At 43.0% G+C, this 16,437-nt stretch overlaps 1 protein-coding gene across 9 annotated transcripts in view; it reads right to left on the minus strand.

Moving 5' to 3' along the window:
- CEP170 (centrosomal protein 170) overlaps positions 1–16,437 on the minus strand; it is a 974,470-nt gene that overhangs the window by 655,962 nt on the left and 302,071 nt on the right. For 8 of the 9 annotated variants that reach the window (XM_075339727.1, XM_075339731.1, XM_075339735.1 and 5 more), the window contains one exon: positions 9,996–10,600. In XM_075339727.1, coding sequence (XP_075195842.1) covers positions 9,996–10,600 — 605 coding nt within the window. The remainder of the gene's footprint in view (positions 1–9,995; positions 10,601–16,437) is intronic. The other variant, XM_075339732.1, reaches the window with a different exon arrangement.

Here is a 16,437-nt window from a genome sequence, read left to right on the forward strand (position 1 = left end):
AATCTGAAGACTCTTGATATCATTTGAAACTTTTGAAGTGACATTGTTGCCCGGAAAATATTCCTGCCTGTCGATGCGTCCCAGAGACTATCAGTGGCCTCCTTGCAGGATTTGTACACTCCAGCAAGGAGAACAACACCAATGTAGGCATCCAGGTCATCATCATGAAGGTCATTCCACATGTTGCCGTGGACTTTTTTTCCGTCAAGGTTTGTCATAGCAATAATGACTTTTTTTATTGACAAAGGCATAAACAGATCAAAACATGTCTTGATGTCACTTACTCTTGTCACAGCAAACCTTGTGATCCCAGGGGTAAATTTTTATGACATTTGCAGCATCTGCCCTGCCATGTACATCTGGAGGTACTGAGCTCCAACTGATTTTGCCACTTTTGGATTTTAATCTTTCAGCGGGAGCAGCTTCAGCACCGGTGACCTCCTCATCAGACTGATCAGAACTGTCTGTGTCTTCCGGTTGATACTCAACATCATCTTCCTCCTCAGAAACCTGTTCATCTGTATCAGTTTGCTGCTGTGTGTCCTCTGATTCATTATCATCCAAGATATAATCCAGAATTTGGCTTGCATCTAATCTTCTCCTCATTGTTGCATGGTGTAAACTCACGATGTATACTCTGCAAAGTACCAACTGTAAGCTGATTTGGCCATACATGCCTGGACATGTCCCTAACTCAAGTTGTTGGAGGTAGAGCTGGCTGTGGGCTGTTGGTTTATATTGTGTTTAGGAGTTCAGTTTTGGGACTTATTATTGTTTTTTTACTCTTATATTAGACCTGGGTCGAAATTGAATACAAATGTTATAATTTTAATAAGAGCATTTTACAATTTAGTAAAATAGTTTTATTTTATTGTATTTTGTTTAAAAATAAGTTCCAGAAAAAGTCAAAAAGTCTTGATGTAATAAACAAATGTATGTAGAATTTGTATGCATTTAAAACCTAAAACGGGTCGGCCACGACCCTAACACTAGAGGAAGGTTAAAGTGCGGGACCGTGTTCCACACCCTGCCAGTCCTTTACCAGTGACAGTGCCGGCAGGTACTTTTGTGTGCAGTTATTAACCCCTCATTTCCTCGATTGCTAACGCATCAGGGCAATCGGGAAGAGCAGGGGAAAGAGCCGAGCTAAAAGATGCGACAATCTCAGGCAGCTACAGGTTGTTATTTTTAGGCTGGGGGGTGGCTTAATAACCATATGCCTCCCCAGTCTGAGAATACCAGCACCAGCTGGCGGGCTTTATCATGGCTGGGTATCAAAATTGTCATACAGGCTGGGGACGCTCCTGACTGAAAACAATCACAGACGCCAGAATGTCCGGTGGGCGGGGAAAGCAGTGCATATGGATGATCAATGATGAGCGGCCCAGGAAGTGAAGGAAAGGCTGCGGGAGCAGTGTACAACTGCGACGGTGGCTTGGTAAGTATGAACCGCTCACTTTTTTTTATTTTCTTTAGTTATTCCCTTTTTTTTTGTTTTTACATTTTTCAAGTGCCGAATCCGGATCAGACACCCGGAACTCAGGGCCCAGGTCCTCCATCCGGGTATCTTTGAAACTGCGCAGATCCAAACTTTTACAGTCCAGGTCTGCTCATCACTACACACAAGCAAATATTTCTTCAAGACATAAAAACAATAGAAGCCGGATACCAAGGAAGATGGGCAGACTATTATTGGAATCTTATAAGGGATTGTCCTGGCAAAAGCCACTTATATTACACACACAAGAAGCTTCTTGTTTGTCAAATGGTTAAAAAGTTTGTATCTTAATTCTGTACTTTGGTTTAAAAAAAATTAGATTCTCGTGCAGTACACATTTCTTTTAATTTTTAACGTTTCCTTTGTGCTTAAAAAAATATTAATTTAAACACTACATTAAATTATTATTTTTACGGGTGAGCAGAGTGAAGAGTAGTATATGGCAAATGTTCTCTATCGAAAAAACTAGAACTGATAGGGTTAGCTCACATTAGCAGACGAAGACACTGCGATAAAACAGTGCATTTAACTCGGACCAATGTTATTCAAGGATGCAGGTCAGATCTGAGTTTTTCCTCAGCTCTAGGATGCTGCGATTGGCAGCAAATCTCGGATCATGAGCACCCGTTTAAGTCTAAGGATGCGTGTGACACATCGGACTGCACTCGAATGTCAACCGAGTGCCGTCCTATATATGCGGAGACAGACAATGGAGAAAATGAAGAAATTAATCTCTTTCTATTCATTCGACTCACCTGTGATCTGATTATCACATGTGACAAAATCGGATCACAGTGGCTCACACTCACAGTAGAGTTTGAGCAAAGGGTCATTAGAATATACTGCATCCTAGGCCATATGCTAGTGTATCCCCAGCCATAGGGGAAAAACTGGTGCCATTTTTGGAATCAGTAGGTCAAATTTATCTAGAAATAGGGCTAACATATGGGGCACCAAAAAGAAGATTTTGGGTACTCGCCATAAAATCTCTTTCTCAGAGTTTTTATTGGGGGACACAAAAAACCCTGGGTATACGCTGCTGCCACTAGGAGGTGAGACTAGGCAAAAATAAAAGTTAATTTCTCCTCTGGAGTATATATCCACCTACTGGCAGGAAGTTATTCAGTTAGTGATAAAGCAGTAGGAGGAGAAGTAGTTTTAGTAATTAGGTGACTGATATTTGTCTTTGAAGACGCGTAAAGATATTAGGGTGGGTGCTGTGTTCCCCAATGAAGACTCTGAGAAAGAGATTTTATGGTGGGTACCTAAAATCTTCTTTTCTGTCACTTCATTGGATTGCAGAGGAAACCATGGAACGTACCAAAGCAGTCCCTTAGGGTGAGAAAACTTGGACGGTAAAATAGGTCATTGATTTACGTTAACTGCCATCAGTAAAACCTTCCTGCCTAAGCTTGCGTTGGCGGAGTAGTAGGTATTTACTTTGTAGAACTTGGAAAAAGTGTGAAGAGGACCATGTGGCAACTTTGCAAACTTGTAAGGGGGAATATTGATGACGGATGGTCCAGGATGCTGCCATCCTTTCTTTTAGTCGGTATGACTCTAGAATGGCAGAATGCTTCCATCTAGCTATAGTGAATTTTTGTCCATCAGGGATGATGAAAAGTGAGTCTGATTGTCTAAAGTCTTTGGTTCTGTTAAGATATGTGCGGATTGCTCTGACCAGGTCGAGTTTGTTTAGTGCTGTTTCTGTGGGATGAGAGGGTGTCGGACAGAACGTCGGAGGGATGATTTCCTCGCTTAAGTTGAAGGAAGAGACTACCTTGGGGAGGAAGTACGACTTTATCTTGATGTATAATGAGATACGGGGCATGTCATGAGAGCGCGGCAAGTTCCAACACTCGACGTATGGATGTGATGGCTACTAGGAATGTGCCCTTCCATGTTAGCAGGAGCAGTGTTGTGTCTTGAATAGGCTTGAAAAGTGGGTTTTGTATTGCATTGAGGACTAGATTTTGATACTTAGGCTCTATTAGGAGTTGGAAAGGGAGCCTAGAATGAACTACCCACTGTAGGAATGTTCGGACTTTAGGTTGAGAAGCTATATTTTTCTGAAAAAGTATGGACAGTGTGGGATTCCATAGAGAATATTACTGCTCGAAAAGTCAAAAAGACTCCATCTTGAAGTGGCGTATCTTGACTGATTGGTTTAATACCTTGAGATCCAGAATAGGGCGTACTGCTCCATCTTTCTTTGGTACAACGAACAGGTTTGAATAAAAACCTTTGAAACGATCCTCTGAAGGAAGCAGGACAATTACTCCTGCTTTATGGAGAGTGGAGATGGCTGAATAGAAACCCTATACGAGATATTTTGCTTTTGGTATTTGACATAGCACAAAACAGTGTTGTGGTGTCTAATTGAATTGTATTTTGTATCTTGAAATTGCAATCTCCCGAATCCATGAGTCGTTTACTTCTGAGCACCACACTTCCTTGAAGAGCTGAAGTCGTCCGCTCACTCTGAAATCTCCTTTCTCTGTCACGCAATATTGAACTTGTTTTTGGATCTGAACTATCCCTGTCTGTTCTGACGTGGTCACTGTTTCCAGGCTTGAACTGGTTTGAATGAAGACTTCTTCCTTTCTTGGTGCGCAAAAGTCTTTTCTTGATTACCACTCTTGTTGGTAAATTGGCGAAAGGAGCGAAAAGTTGTGAATTTCCCTTTGTTAGAAGGTGGTCTTGTCCTTTGCTGAGACAAAAGGTACTTTTTCCACTTGTGGCCTTGGCGATAATTTGGTCTAAGAGATCTCCAAATAACCGGCCTCCGATGAAGGCTGAGCAGCTAGCGATGTTGAGGGAAGCTGACAGAAGATATTTGACTGGCGAGATATGAGAGTTCTTTTGGTGGAGCTCCATTGGTCATGCAGTCACGGAGGTGTTTGGTCCACGTGGAAATAGCTTTGGATACCCAGACAGATGCAAATGCTGGGCTTAGAATTGTGCTTGTTGCCTCAAATGCGGACTTGGCTAAAGATTCTACTTGTCTATAGGTGGGTTTTTCGAGGATAGCTCCATCTGATAACGAAAAGATGGTGCCGGGTCAACGGAAGGCGATTTAGTCCACCTTTTTAAAACGTTTGAGGCAAAAGGATACAGGATGTCCATGCACACTCTTCATTTGAAACGTCTGTCAAGTTGTCCCCATTCTCTATCTACTACCTCTTGGAATTCTTTGTGACCTGAGAAGAGGGCTAGTGTTTGTTTAATTTTTTTGAAGGAAATAGACAGCTAACAGTCTGAACTAGACAGTCTACTATAATGCTCAACTTTGAGGACTGGTCTGAGTCAGAATCTGAACCTGAATCAGATTCCGTACTGGACTCAGATTTCTGCAATGTACGCATTTCTCCTGTGGCTGAAGGTCCCTCTGAGGAATTGGATGGAGACTGAGAGGGAGATCTGGATGGTGACGCATTACAGGTTAATTTCCTAGAATCTGTTCGCGATCTGCCACGTTGGAGGGAGCCATCTGGTAACCCTGATTCACCCTTGAGAGGAGATCAGTGTTCCTCAGATTTGTATTTTGTCTAGGTAGCTTTTGCATAACCGTAACCAGGGTCTGTGATACTCTGGTTATTTAGGCTACAGACTGTGACAGAGATAAGGCCCACTCTGGAGTAGAGGACCTCCTCTGAATTTGTCTATTGGCAGGGGGCTCCTGGGCAGCAAGTACTGTGGAATTAGTACATGAGGGACATGGAGTGGAGGGAAACCTGGTGTAAGGACTCTGGTTTTTCTGTTTATCCTTTTTGGGCTTTTTGCCTTTTTCTAAGATGGTGTCCCCTGCTTCATTCTTCACCATGTGTTCTGTGTCCTCTTGCCTTTATAATCCCAGTCCAGCCTCTAGTCCTCCGCTTGAGTATTGTGCCTGGTTTCCTACTCTTAGTGGCATCTCAAGTTACTTCAGCAAATCCTGTGTGAAACTCCTGTTGCTGCTCTTCAGAGGTTCTGCCACCTGCTGTTGATGCCTAGCCCCTGCTGTGGTTCTAGCCTGACCTGCCTTGCTGTCACGTAAGCTGGCTTGCTTAATTAACTGCTATGTTGCTTCTACCATTGAATTGAGGCAGTAGCAGAGCACAGGACTGTTCTGGACACCAGAAACTGCTCTGTGTTTGTTTTCTGACCATTGTATACTGTGTATACTGTGTAAACTATGCATCCCGCTTTTTTTCAGACACTTCCTTATGGAGCTTCAAAGACTGCATTGCTAAATCACGGTATCTTGTGAGGTTTTCAAGAGACTTTCCTTAAAGGCTTCAATTGATATTTTTACTGTGTGCTTATGGACTGGATTGTTTTTTTCCTCTGCACTTGTTTACTAATCACCGTGTGTTACAATCCAAACTTAATCACCTATAAACCGGGTTCAGTTGTGTCTTTGCTCCACGCAAATAGATTCCTGAGTTATCCATTATAATTATTACACCTGGACTAGGTTGAGCAGGCATAATAAGAAGCTATGGTTGCTTGAGAGACAATCGTCCCCTGTATTGGACATAGTGAGAGTACAGTGAGGAAAAATGTGGAGATAGACATACTGTGAGGAAGAAACCTTTGTCTCTCGTGTAACAGATCCTACCCAGATTCAGACAATGGATACTCCTGCAGAGCGTGTCCCCATTTGTGTCTGATGTGATCCAGCTGGTAAATAGGAGAAGCTGAGCTGATCAGGTGGGATTTAACCACAGGGCCGTTCTATTGCGAGAAGAGGTTGTTCCTAACTCTGATTGGACTGCCCCCTGGGGCTCTACTTCTTTGAATGACCGGAAGAGGGCATGACCGTCATGTTCTGCGTTGAGGAATGTAGAGACACGCGCTGGCCAAATGGTCTGCGGAGGGCGTATCTTAAGCCGACCTGCGTGACTGTACAGAGGAACAGCCCAACATATACTGGGTAAGATGGCCGCGGAGGGCGTATCTGTACTCCGACTCGTGAGCTGCGCAAGCATGAAGGAAAGAAGGCTCTGGGATCGTTGCACTAGAAGCCGGGTTATAGTGTTGATGAGAGCGGCGTTTGCTGCTGCCGCTGTTATCGGTGATCATGGGAGGGAGAGGGAGTTGAAATGTTGAGAGCAGAGGAGTTCCTTGTTTCCATGTGATTGTTACCTGGCTCTTTCTTGATTGTCCTCTTCTGTCCCCTGGCTGCACATTGCTGTGGTGGGCGAGCGTGCTGGAGAATTGTGGCTAGGATCATTATGTCTCCCCATCCAAACATTAAAGGGAACCTGTCATCAGAAATTGAGCTTTAAATCTAAAAGATTACCCCTCTGCAGCTCCTGGGCTGCATTCTAGCAAGCTTCCTGTACTTTTTGTGCCCCCTTTTAAACCAAATAAAACACTTTATAAAGTTGTACCTTTTTGCCTGAAATTCTTGTAAATTTTCCATGTGGGCGGGCCGTGTGGTGTCGGTTACTGTCCCTCCTTCTGGTTTACGCCGTCCCCCATTGCTTAATTTCATAGATCAGGACGCCCGAGGTCCCGTGCACGCGAGGACTGCTGGTGACGTGGTCGCAGGCACGATATTATGGGCGGCGCTTTGATTGCTTTTCAAGTGCCCGCCCATAATACCGTGGCCGCGCTCTCCCCTTTGCCTCCTGCGTTCTGCGCAAGCGCTGGCCAAATGATCCGACGTCACCTTTCCCATCTTGCCCTGCAGCAGGAAATAGATGGGAGGAGTGGATCAGGCCACCACAGGTTACGAGGAGACGCTTGCGCAGAACGCAGGAGGCAAAGGGGAAAGTGCGGTCACGAGGTTATGGGCGGCACTTGCTGATGACACTCACAGCGCCGCCCATAACCTCGTGCCCGCGCAAAGAGTCACCAGCGGTCACACGTGCACACAGTGCTCGGCACCGCTACAGTCGCACAGCGCATGCGCAGGACCACGGGCGCCCAGGGGCGGCATCCTGAGGTTTGAAATTCAGCGTTTGGGGGCAGCGTTAATCTGCTGGAGGAACAGCAACGGATCCCAGAGAGCCCGCCCCCATGGACGATTTACAAAATTTGCATACGAAAAGGTACAAGTTTATAAAGTATTTATTTTGGTATAAAAGGGGCCACAGAAACTATAGGAAGCTTGCTAGAATGCAGCCCAGGAGCTGCAGAGGGGGAAACTTTTAGGTTTACAGGTAAATTTCTGATGACAGGTTCCCTTTAAGTGCCGACGAGTTAGTGTTAAATGATCCTGCCTTCCAGACCTGAAAGACAACAGTGTGACTGTTTCATCCTGTGCTCTCGCTTTCTAGGTAGGAAGACAGAGTGATTCATACACTCTGCTGCCCTCACACTACGTTTGTTTTCTGCAATAGAAAAGGAGAGAATATTAGTGTAAAAAAAGGGATTGTGGAAAAAAACAAGTCGACAAAAGAAGCCCCATGTCCACCTTCTACTGACACCAAGCTAAAACTGAAAAGCTTCCTGCTAGTAGGTGGGTATATACTTCGGAGGAGGAGTTAACTTTTATTTTTGCCTAGTGTCACCTCCTAGTGGCAGCAGCGTATACCCATGCTTTCCTGTGTCCCCCAATGAAGACTCTGAGAAAGAGATTTTATGGTGAGTACCCAAAATCATCTTTTTGGTTCCTCATATGTTAGCCCTATTTCTACATAAACTTGACCCAATAATTCCAAAAATGGCACCAGTTTTCCCATATGGCTGGGGACATACTTGCATATAGCCTAGGATGTGATGTACTAATGACCCTCTGCTTAAACTCTACTGCGAGCGTGAGCTGACTGAGTCACTGTTCTCAGATTCTCTCACATGTGAGACTCAGATCACAGGTAAGTAGAATAAAGAGATTCATTTCTTATTTTTCGCCATTGTCTGTCTTAACGTATATCGGATGGCACTCGGTTGACATTCGAGTGCAGTCAGATGTGTCACAAGCATCCTAAGGCGGGCTTTGCACGTTGCGACATCGCAAGCCGATGCTGCGATGTCGCACGCGATAGTCCACGCCCCCGTCGCAGGTACGATATCTTGTGATAGCTGGCGTAGCGAATATTATCGCTACGCCAGCTTCACATGCACTCACCTGCCCTGCGACCATCGCTCTGGCCGGCGACCCGCCTCCTTCCTAAGGGGGCGGGTCGTGCGGCGTCATAGCGACATCACACGACAGGCGGCCAATAGCGGCGGAGGGGCGGAGATGAGCAGGATGTAAACATCCCGCCCACCTCCTTCCTTCCGCATAGCCGGCGGCGGCAGGTAAGGTGATGTTCCTCGCTCCTGCAGCTTCATGCACAGCGATGTGTGCTGCCGCAGAAACGAGGAACTACATCGTACCTGTCGCGGCACCGGCATTATGGAAATGTCGGAGAATACACCGATGATACGATAACGACGCTTTTGCGCTCGTTCAACGTATCATCTAGCATCATCTAGCATTTACACACTACGATGTCGAAAGGGACACTGGATGTGCGTCACTTTCGATTTGACCCCACTGACATCGCACGTGCGATGTTGCAACGTGCAAAGCCGCCCTTAGACTTGAGTGGGTGTTCGTGATCCGAGATTCACTGCCAACCATTTATTCTATAGCACAAAGTAAAAAAAAACAAAAACAGAAATTTGCACTCTATCTAGATACCATCTAACTTGAAAAATTTGGCTGCAACTTCTCTAATTTATATAAAATACTGTCTGGTTTTTTTTCGTTGACATTTTTTTTTATCAATTTTTAAGGAAGGCTGCACAAATGGACTGCGGGTTTAGGCCAGGTGTTGGGTGACTGGATGTCAAATTGCGAATCCTCCCTCCCAAGAGAATAAACAAATGGTCTTTACAACTTCTACCTACTTTTATTTCCTAATTTCACTACTACCATACTAATCACTTAATGCCAGTCCGCATGGAAGCCCACACCTGGTATGGCAAGGCTGTTGAGATGTAGTAGACCCAGGTCAGCTAATATGAAAAATATATAATTACAGTAATAGTCACAAATACCCATAGTGAAGTCATAACCACACCAATAAAATATACATGTTACATATGAAAATAGAGTGGTGACAAGGTGGTAAACAAGTGTCGAAGGACCTGTCAGGGTCAAGTAGAAGAGACAGGCCCAAAATTAACACAAAGCAGTTTTCCTCACCCACAGCAGTCATGAAGACCTTTATTGTTGGACAAAGTGTTCTCTCAGCAGCAAAAAAGTTTGTTTAAAAGAACAAACTTTTTTTAGCTGTACTGGCTAACACGGTACAAAGATATATTTTACCTCTCAGCAGCATTAATGTAGTTCATTTCTGTATTAGCTTTCCATTTGCATGTGCATAGTGTCATACAATTAAAAAGGGGTGAAAGATGGAAATCCACCTCTACTCCAGTTTATTAAAACGTGTTCTTAGCCTTGTTATTTATGGTCGAATCACAATAAATGGAAAACATATTGATGGCCAATGATACTTTGCGTTTTAATATGTAATCCAAATACTTGCATTGCAGGCAAGTAATCACTAATCTAAATTACCTTTGTATCTGATGGAGCCATTTCTTCTTTTGCATTTGTATTTTCATGGAGCTGACTATTTCTGTGATCTTTACTCACAGGAGACTGAATATCGTTGACTGTAGATTGCTTATTTGGTGGTCGATGTCCAAGACTCCCAGAACTTCTTAGTAAAACATTCTGTGAAAATATAGATGTACATGGCTCTTCGGATTTCTGTTTTAGCAACAATTTTGCATGCTGGGTACTATGAATGACTCTGTGAGATGAGGCGCCTGACTGCAGACCTAAAGACAATACTTTAGGATCTGCAGAGGCCACTTTTGCTTTCTCTATTCTAGATTGTGGAATAGGGTATGGTGCTTCTGGCCCTGCAGCATTAGCATTTAAAGAAAATGAATATGAGCGTCTTTTTCTTGGATGGTCATCATCAAAAAACTCTATAAGAAATGCTGTTTGACTTGCCGTGTCTTGCTGCCTTCCAACTGCATGAATTTTAAGATCCAACATTCTCTGTTCTAGACTTTTTTGTTTTGCATGTTCTTGAAGGGTGATAGATCTGTTTAACCGTTTAAGAGACGTACTGTTTTCATAGTCACTTTGAGTCCCATCTTCATGTTTATTACCTAAAAAGAAATAGATTAGTAGAGAAATCTTTTTAATCATGTCAATGATCTTCTATAACTAATCTGAACCATAACACGATCTAGAGAATTTGATTAGGTTCATTATCTCATTCAAACTGATTTAATTTTTAGGCTATGTGCATGTTGTCCGGCCGGAATGTGCCTGGAAAAAAAAGTCGCAAAAGCGGCTCATAAAATGAGTATAATGAACAGTTATGTCAAAAGGACACAGTGAATGTTCCATCTTATGTCACTTCTTTTAACCAGTTCAGGTTTCCAAAATCTGAAGAAGCAGTTAAATAAAGTGACATTCTTTATTCGGGCAGTGTCCATTGGGAAGACGCCCCGTTTCTATCAAATTTATAGCATAGCGTTAGAGACAGCAAAGCCTCGAGCAAAATCACTTTGGGAAAATGACTGCTAGTGTTTTCCTGAAGCAGCTTCACCTGGGAAAACTCGGCAGCTGCACCAGTGTCTACGAGACGTTGTGTGCATATTGCCTTTGGAGATAGTGAAAAAACAATCAGTTTTCTAGTAGAAACCACTTCAGGAAAAGTCAGTTCTTTGTGGAATGTTTAGAGGATTTTTCAATTCCTGAAGCAGTTTGGTAAGGAGTTTTTTTCTGAAGCAGTTTTTTTTCTGCAGGTTTTTTATTCAACTTGGAACAGATTCTATCAGGTCCCACTTGGATGTACAATGCCATGTGACAGTATTCGGCCCCCCTTGAATTTTTCAACATTTTCCCACATTTCAGGCTTCAAACAAAGATAAAAAATTTAAATCTTATGGTGAAGAATCAACAACAAGTGGGACACAATTGTGAAGGTGAACGAAATGTATTGCTTATTTTAAACTTTTGTAAAAAAATAACTGAAAATTTGGACGTGCAATATTATTCGTCCCCTTTACTTTCAGTGCAGCAAACTCACTCCAGAAGTTCATTGAGGATCTCTGAATGATCCAATGTTATCCTAAATGACTGATGATGATAAATATAAGCAACATGTGTGTAATCTAGTCTCCGTGTAAATGCACCTGCTCTGTGATAGTCTCAGTGTTCTGTTTAAAGCACAGAGAGCATCATGAAGACCAAGGACCACAACAGGCAGGTCCGTGATACTGTTGTGGAGAAGTTTAAAGCTGGATTTGGTTACAAAAAGATTTCCAAAATTTTAAACATCCCAAGAAGCACTGTGCAAGCAATCAGATTGAAATGGAAGGAGTATCATACCACTGCAAATCTACTAAGACCCGGCCGTCCCTCAAAAATCTCATCTCAAACAAGGAGAAGACTGATCAGAGAGGCAGCCAAGAGGCCCATGATCACTCTGGATGAACTGCAGAGATCTACAGCTGAGGTGGGAAAGTCTGTCCATAGAACAATCAGTCGTACACTGCACTAATCTGGCCTTTATTGAAGGGGGGCAATAAGAAAGTCATTTCTCAAAGATATCCATAAAAAGTGTCGTTTAAAGTTTGCCACAAGCCACCAGGGAAACACACCAAACATGTGCAAGAAGGTGCTCTGGGTCAGATGAAACCAAAATCAAACTTTTTGGGCACAATGCCAAACGATACGTTTGACGTAAAAGCAACACAGCTCATCACCCTGAACACACCATTCCCACTGTCAAACATGGTGGTGGCAGAATCATGGGTTGGGCCTGCTTTTCTTCAGCAGGGACAGGGAAGATGGTTAAAATTGATGGGAAGATGGATGGAGCCAAATTCAGGACCATTCTTGAAAAAAACCTGTTGCAAAAGACCCAAGACTGGGACGGAGATTTGTCTTTCAACAAGACAATGATCCAAAACAAAGCAAAATCTACAATGGCAAATAAACGTATCCAGGTGTTAGAATGGCCAACTCAAAGTCCAGACCTGAATCAAATCGAGAATCTGTGGAAAGAGCTGAAAACTGCTGTTCACAAACACTCTCCATGCAACCTCACTCAGCTCAAGCTATTTGCAAAGGAAGAATGGGCAAGAATTTCAGTCTCTTGATGTGCAAAACTGATACACACATACCCAAAGCAACTTGCAGCTGTAAATCGCAGCAAAAGATGGTGCTACAAAGTATTAACTAAAAGGGGATGAATAATATTGCACGTCCCACTTTTCAGTTATTTATTTTTTATACAAGTTTAAAATAAGTAATAAATTTCATTCAATTTCAATTGTGTCCCACTTGTTGATTCTTCACCATAAAATTTAAATTTTTTTATCTTTATGTTTTTAGCCTGAAATGTGGGAAAAGGTTGACAAATTCAAGGGGGCCAAATAGTTTCGCAAGGTACTGTAGGAAATGAGATTGACTCACCTTAAAGAGCGATTTTGAGCACATTCCCATAAGGTGCCCTAATAACCCTTAAAAGGGAACCTGTCACCAGATTTGCGGCCTATAAGCTGCGGCCACCACCAGTGGGCTCTTATATACAACATCCTAACATGCTGTATACAAGAGCCCAGGCCGCTGGGTAGAATGTAAAAATCTCTTTATAATATTTACCTAAACGGTCGCTGCAGTGGAGTCATATGGGCATCTCCGTTCGTTGGTGACGGCGCCTCCTCTTTCAGCTATTTTTGTCGTCCTTCTTCTGAAGCCAGTGTGCGTGATGCGTCCGACGTCATACACACTCGCCGGCGTTGAGGTCCTGCACAGGCAAACTTTGATCTGCCCTGAGCAGAGCAGATCAAATTATTGTAGTGCACTTGTGCGGGACTGGTGAGTGTGTATGACATAGGACGCGTCATGCACACAGGCTTCAAAAGGAGGACGAAGATGGCCGAAATAGGAGGCGCCGGCACTGGAGATGCCCATATGACCCAACTCGAACGCAGCGACCGTTTTAGGTAAGTATTATAAAGTGATTTTTACGTTCTACACAGCGGCCTGGGTTCTTATATACAGCATGTTAGAATGCTGTATATAAGAGCCCACTGGTGGTGGCCGCAGCTTATAGCCCCCAAATCTGCTGACAGGTTCCCTTTAAAATACTGAACATAGAACTGCATTTGTGAAAATGACTTGCTTGCTCATATGTTCAGTCTTTTGATCATTTGTTAAATGCTTCAGGATTCAAAAGACGCAAAGTGGTTAAAAGTAACGTCTAATATTCTTGTGTCTTTTGGAAGATACCACAAACTAAATAAAAAAATAAGTCTATGGGAATCTCTGTAGTGTTTTAAGAATGCTGGCATTTCCTGAAGTGAGCCCTGCTTAAAAAAAATGGGTTGGTTCACTTGAGTTTAAAAGATGTGGTGTGCATATACCTTAAGGATATGAACACATTGTGGACACATGGATGTGATCAACAGCTCTAGGCTATGAAACCAAGGTCTAGCAACTGCACAACAATCTATAAGAGAGCTGGAAGGGATAAAATGAAGATCCTATTAATGGCCACTATAAAACCCCTATAAAATTAAGGCCTTTTGACAAATAAATGTTAGCAAGAATGCTAGACAGGCAATATTATTTCATTAGCTGAAAAATACATTGGGCAATACAAGAACCTACATATCATCGTTCTAGATATCATGAAAGCTCATCCACCTGCTGCAGTGAAAATCTGCAGCACAAATTGGGCAGCGCTGCAGATTTGACATAAAAAATCTAATACGGTAATTCAAGCTGTAGATTTAATCAGCGACGTTCAGACTTTGCCATACATAGCAGAGTACGCAAGAACATCTGCAACATTGCCGCTGTGAATTTTCTGCTGCTGAATATCCATTGAATACCCAAACTATGTGGGCTTACCATAAAAGGGCCTTTCAGGGTTTTTAACAAAAAAAACAAGAAATGGGAAAAAATAAAATAATAATCATAAGCATCTTTATACTCCAACAGCAATGACGTGCAACCAATCACTTACATTTTGCAGCAATGACGACAGTAAGAACACCATGAAACAGCTTATTGCAGTGATGCAGACTATGACCGCAAAACACCAGGCTGTTGGCTATAAAAAGGTGAGTAATCTGCTGTTTTGCACATGCCTAGCTGACTTTGGCCACCCGAGAAAAAAAAGAAAACAAAAATGATTAAAGCAGGACCGGTATACATACAGAGTTTCCGAGTGGCTTTCACACTACTTCCGTGTCTGCTCATTAAAACTCATGCATATTCACCGCTTCCCATGACCACCCTCTGTGATAGTGTCTGTAATTGGTTGCAGTAAGACTGACATCTGTGATTGATTGCCTTCAAACTAGCTGTCTGACTCCCAGAGTGGAGTGTAAAAATAAATAAATTGGAACAAATGGCGTAGGGTCCCCCATATTTTTATAGCTAGCGCATATGAAAACTACAGCCCTCACCTGTGTGCACTATCTTGGCTGTGTATCAAAATACGAAGGACCCCATGCGGCTTTTTAAAACAAATAAATATTTAAACAAATAATTTTGAAACATTGTCGTGCGGTCCCCCCAATTTCATATGCAGACCAGGTTAAAAACTTAAAACAAAAAACTGGTTGTGCTAATAAAACAATCAAAACGAATATTAAGCCAAATACATAAATATCTATTAAATCACCAGTGTTAAAATAACACATAATAAACCATATATTTAAAATGGTGTTCCATTAACGATAGCTAGTGTTTGGTATATAACAGAGGACAACACAGCATACACAATTAGACAGCTAGTAAAAGTAGCTTATAAAGTAAAATAGAAATACAGTGCCTACAAGTAGTATTCAACCCCCTGCAGATTTAGCAGGTTTACACATTCGGAATTAACTTGGCATTGTGACATTTGGACTGTAGATCAGCCTGGAAGTGTGAAATGCACTGCAGCAAAAAAGAATGTTATTTCTTTTTTTATTTTTTTTTTTTAAATTGTGAAAAGTTTATTCAGAGGGTCATTTATTATTCAACCCCTCAAACCACAAGAATTCTGTTTGGTTTCCCTAAAGTATTAAGAAGTATTTCAGGCACAAAGAACAATGAGCTTCACATGTTTGGATTAATTATCTCTTTTTCCAGCCTTTTCTGACTAATTAAGGCCCTCCCCAAACATGTGAACAGCACTCATACTTGGTCAACATGGGAAAGAAAAAGGAGCATTCCAAGGCCATCAGAGACAAGATCGTGGAGGGTCACAAGGCTGGCAAGGGGTACAAAACCCTTTCCAAGGAGTTGGGCCTACCTGTCTCCACTGTTGGGAGCATCATCCGGAAGTGGAAGGCTTATGGAACTACTGTTAGCCTTCCACGGCCTGGACAGCCTTTGAAAGTTTCCACCCGTGCCGAGGCCAGGCTTGTCTGAAGAGTCAAGGCTAACCCAAGGACAACAAAGAAAGAGCTCAGGGAAGATCTCATGGCAGTGGGGACATTGGTTTCAGTCAATACCATAAGTAACATACTCCACCGCAATGGTCTCTGTTCCAGACGAGCCCGTAAGGTACCTTTACTTTCAAAGCGACATGTCAAGGCTCGTCTACAGTTTGCTCATGATCACTTGGAGGACTCTGAGACAGACTGGTTCAAGATTCTCTGGTCTGATGAGACCACGATCGAGATCTTTGGTGCCAACCACACACGTGACGTTTGGAGACTGGATGGCACTGCATACGACCCCAAGAATACCATCCCTACAGTCAAGCATGGTGGTGGCAGCATCATGCTGTGGGGCTGTTTCTCAGCCAAGGGGCCTGGCCATCTGGTCCGCATCCATGGGAAGATGGATAGCACGGCCTACCTGGAGATTTTGGCCAAGAACCTCCGCTCCTCCATCAAGGATCTTAAGATGGGTCGTCATTTCATCTTCCAACAAGACAACGACCCAAAGCACACAGCCAAGAAAACCAAGGCCTGGTTCAAGAGGGAAA

The sequence above is a fragment of the Anomaloglossus baeobatrachus genome, chromosome 3 (genome assembly GCF_048569485.1).
Source record: "Anomaloglossus baeobatrachus isolate aAnoBae1 chromosome 3, aAnoBae1.hap1, whole genome shotgun sequence".
Classification (NCBI taxonomy): Eukaryota; Metazoa; Chordata; class Amphibia; order Anura; family Aromobatidae; genus Anomaloglossus; species Anomaloglossus baeobatrachus.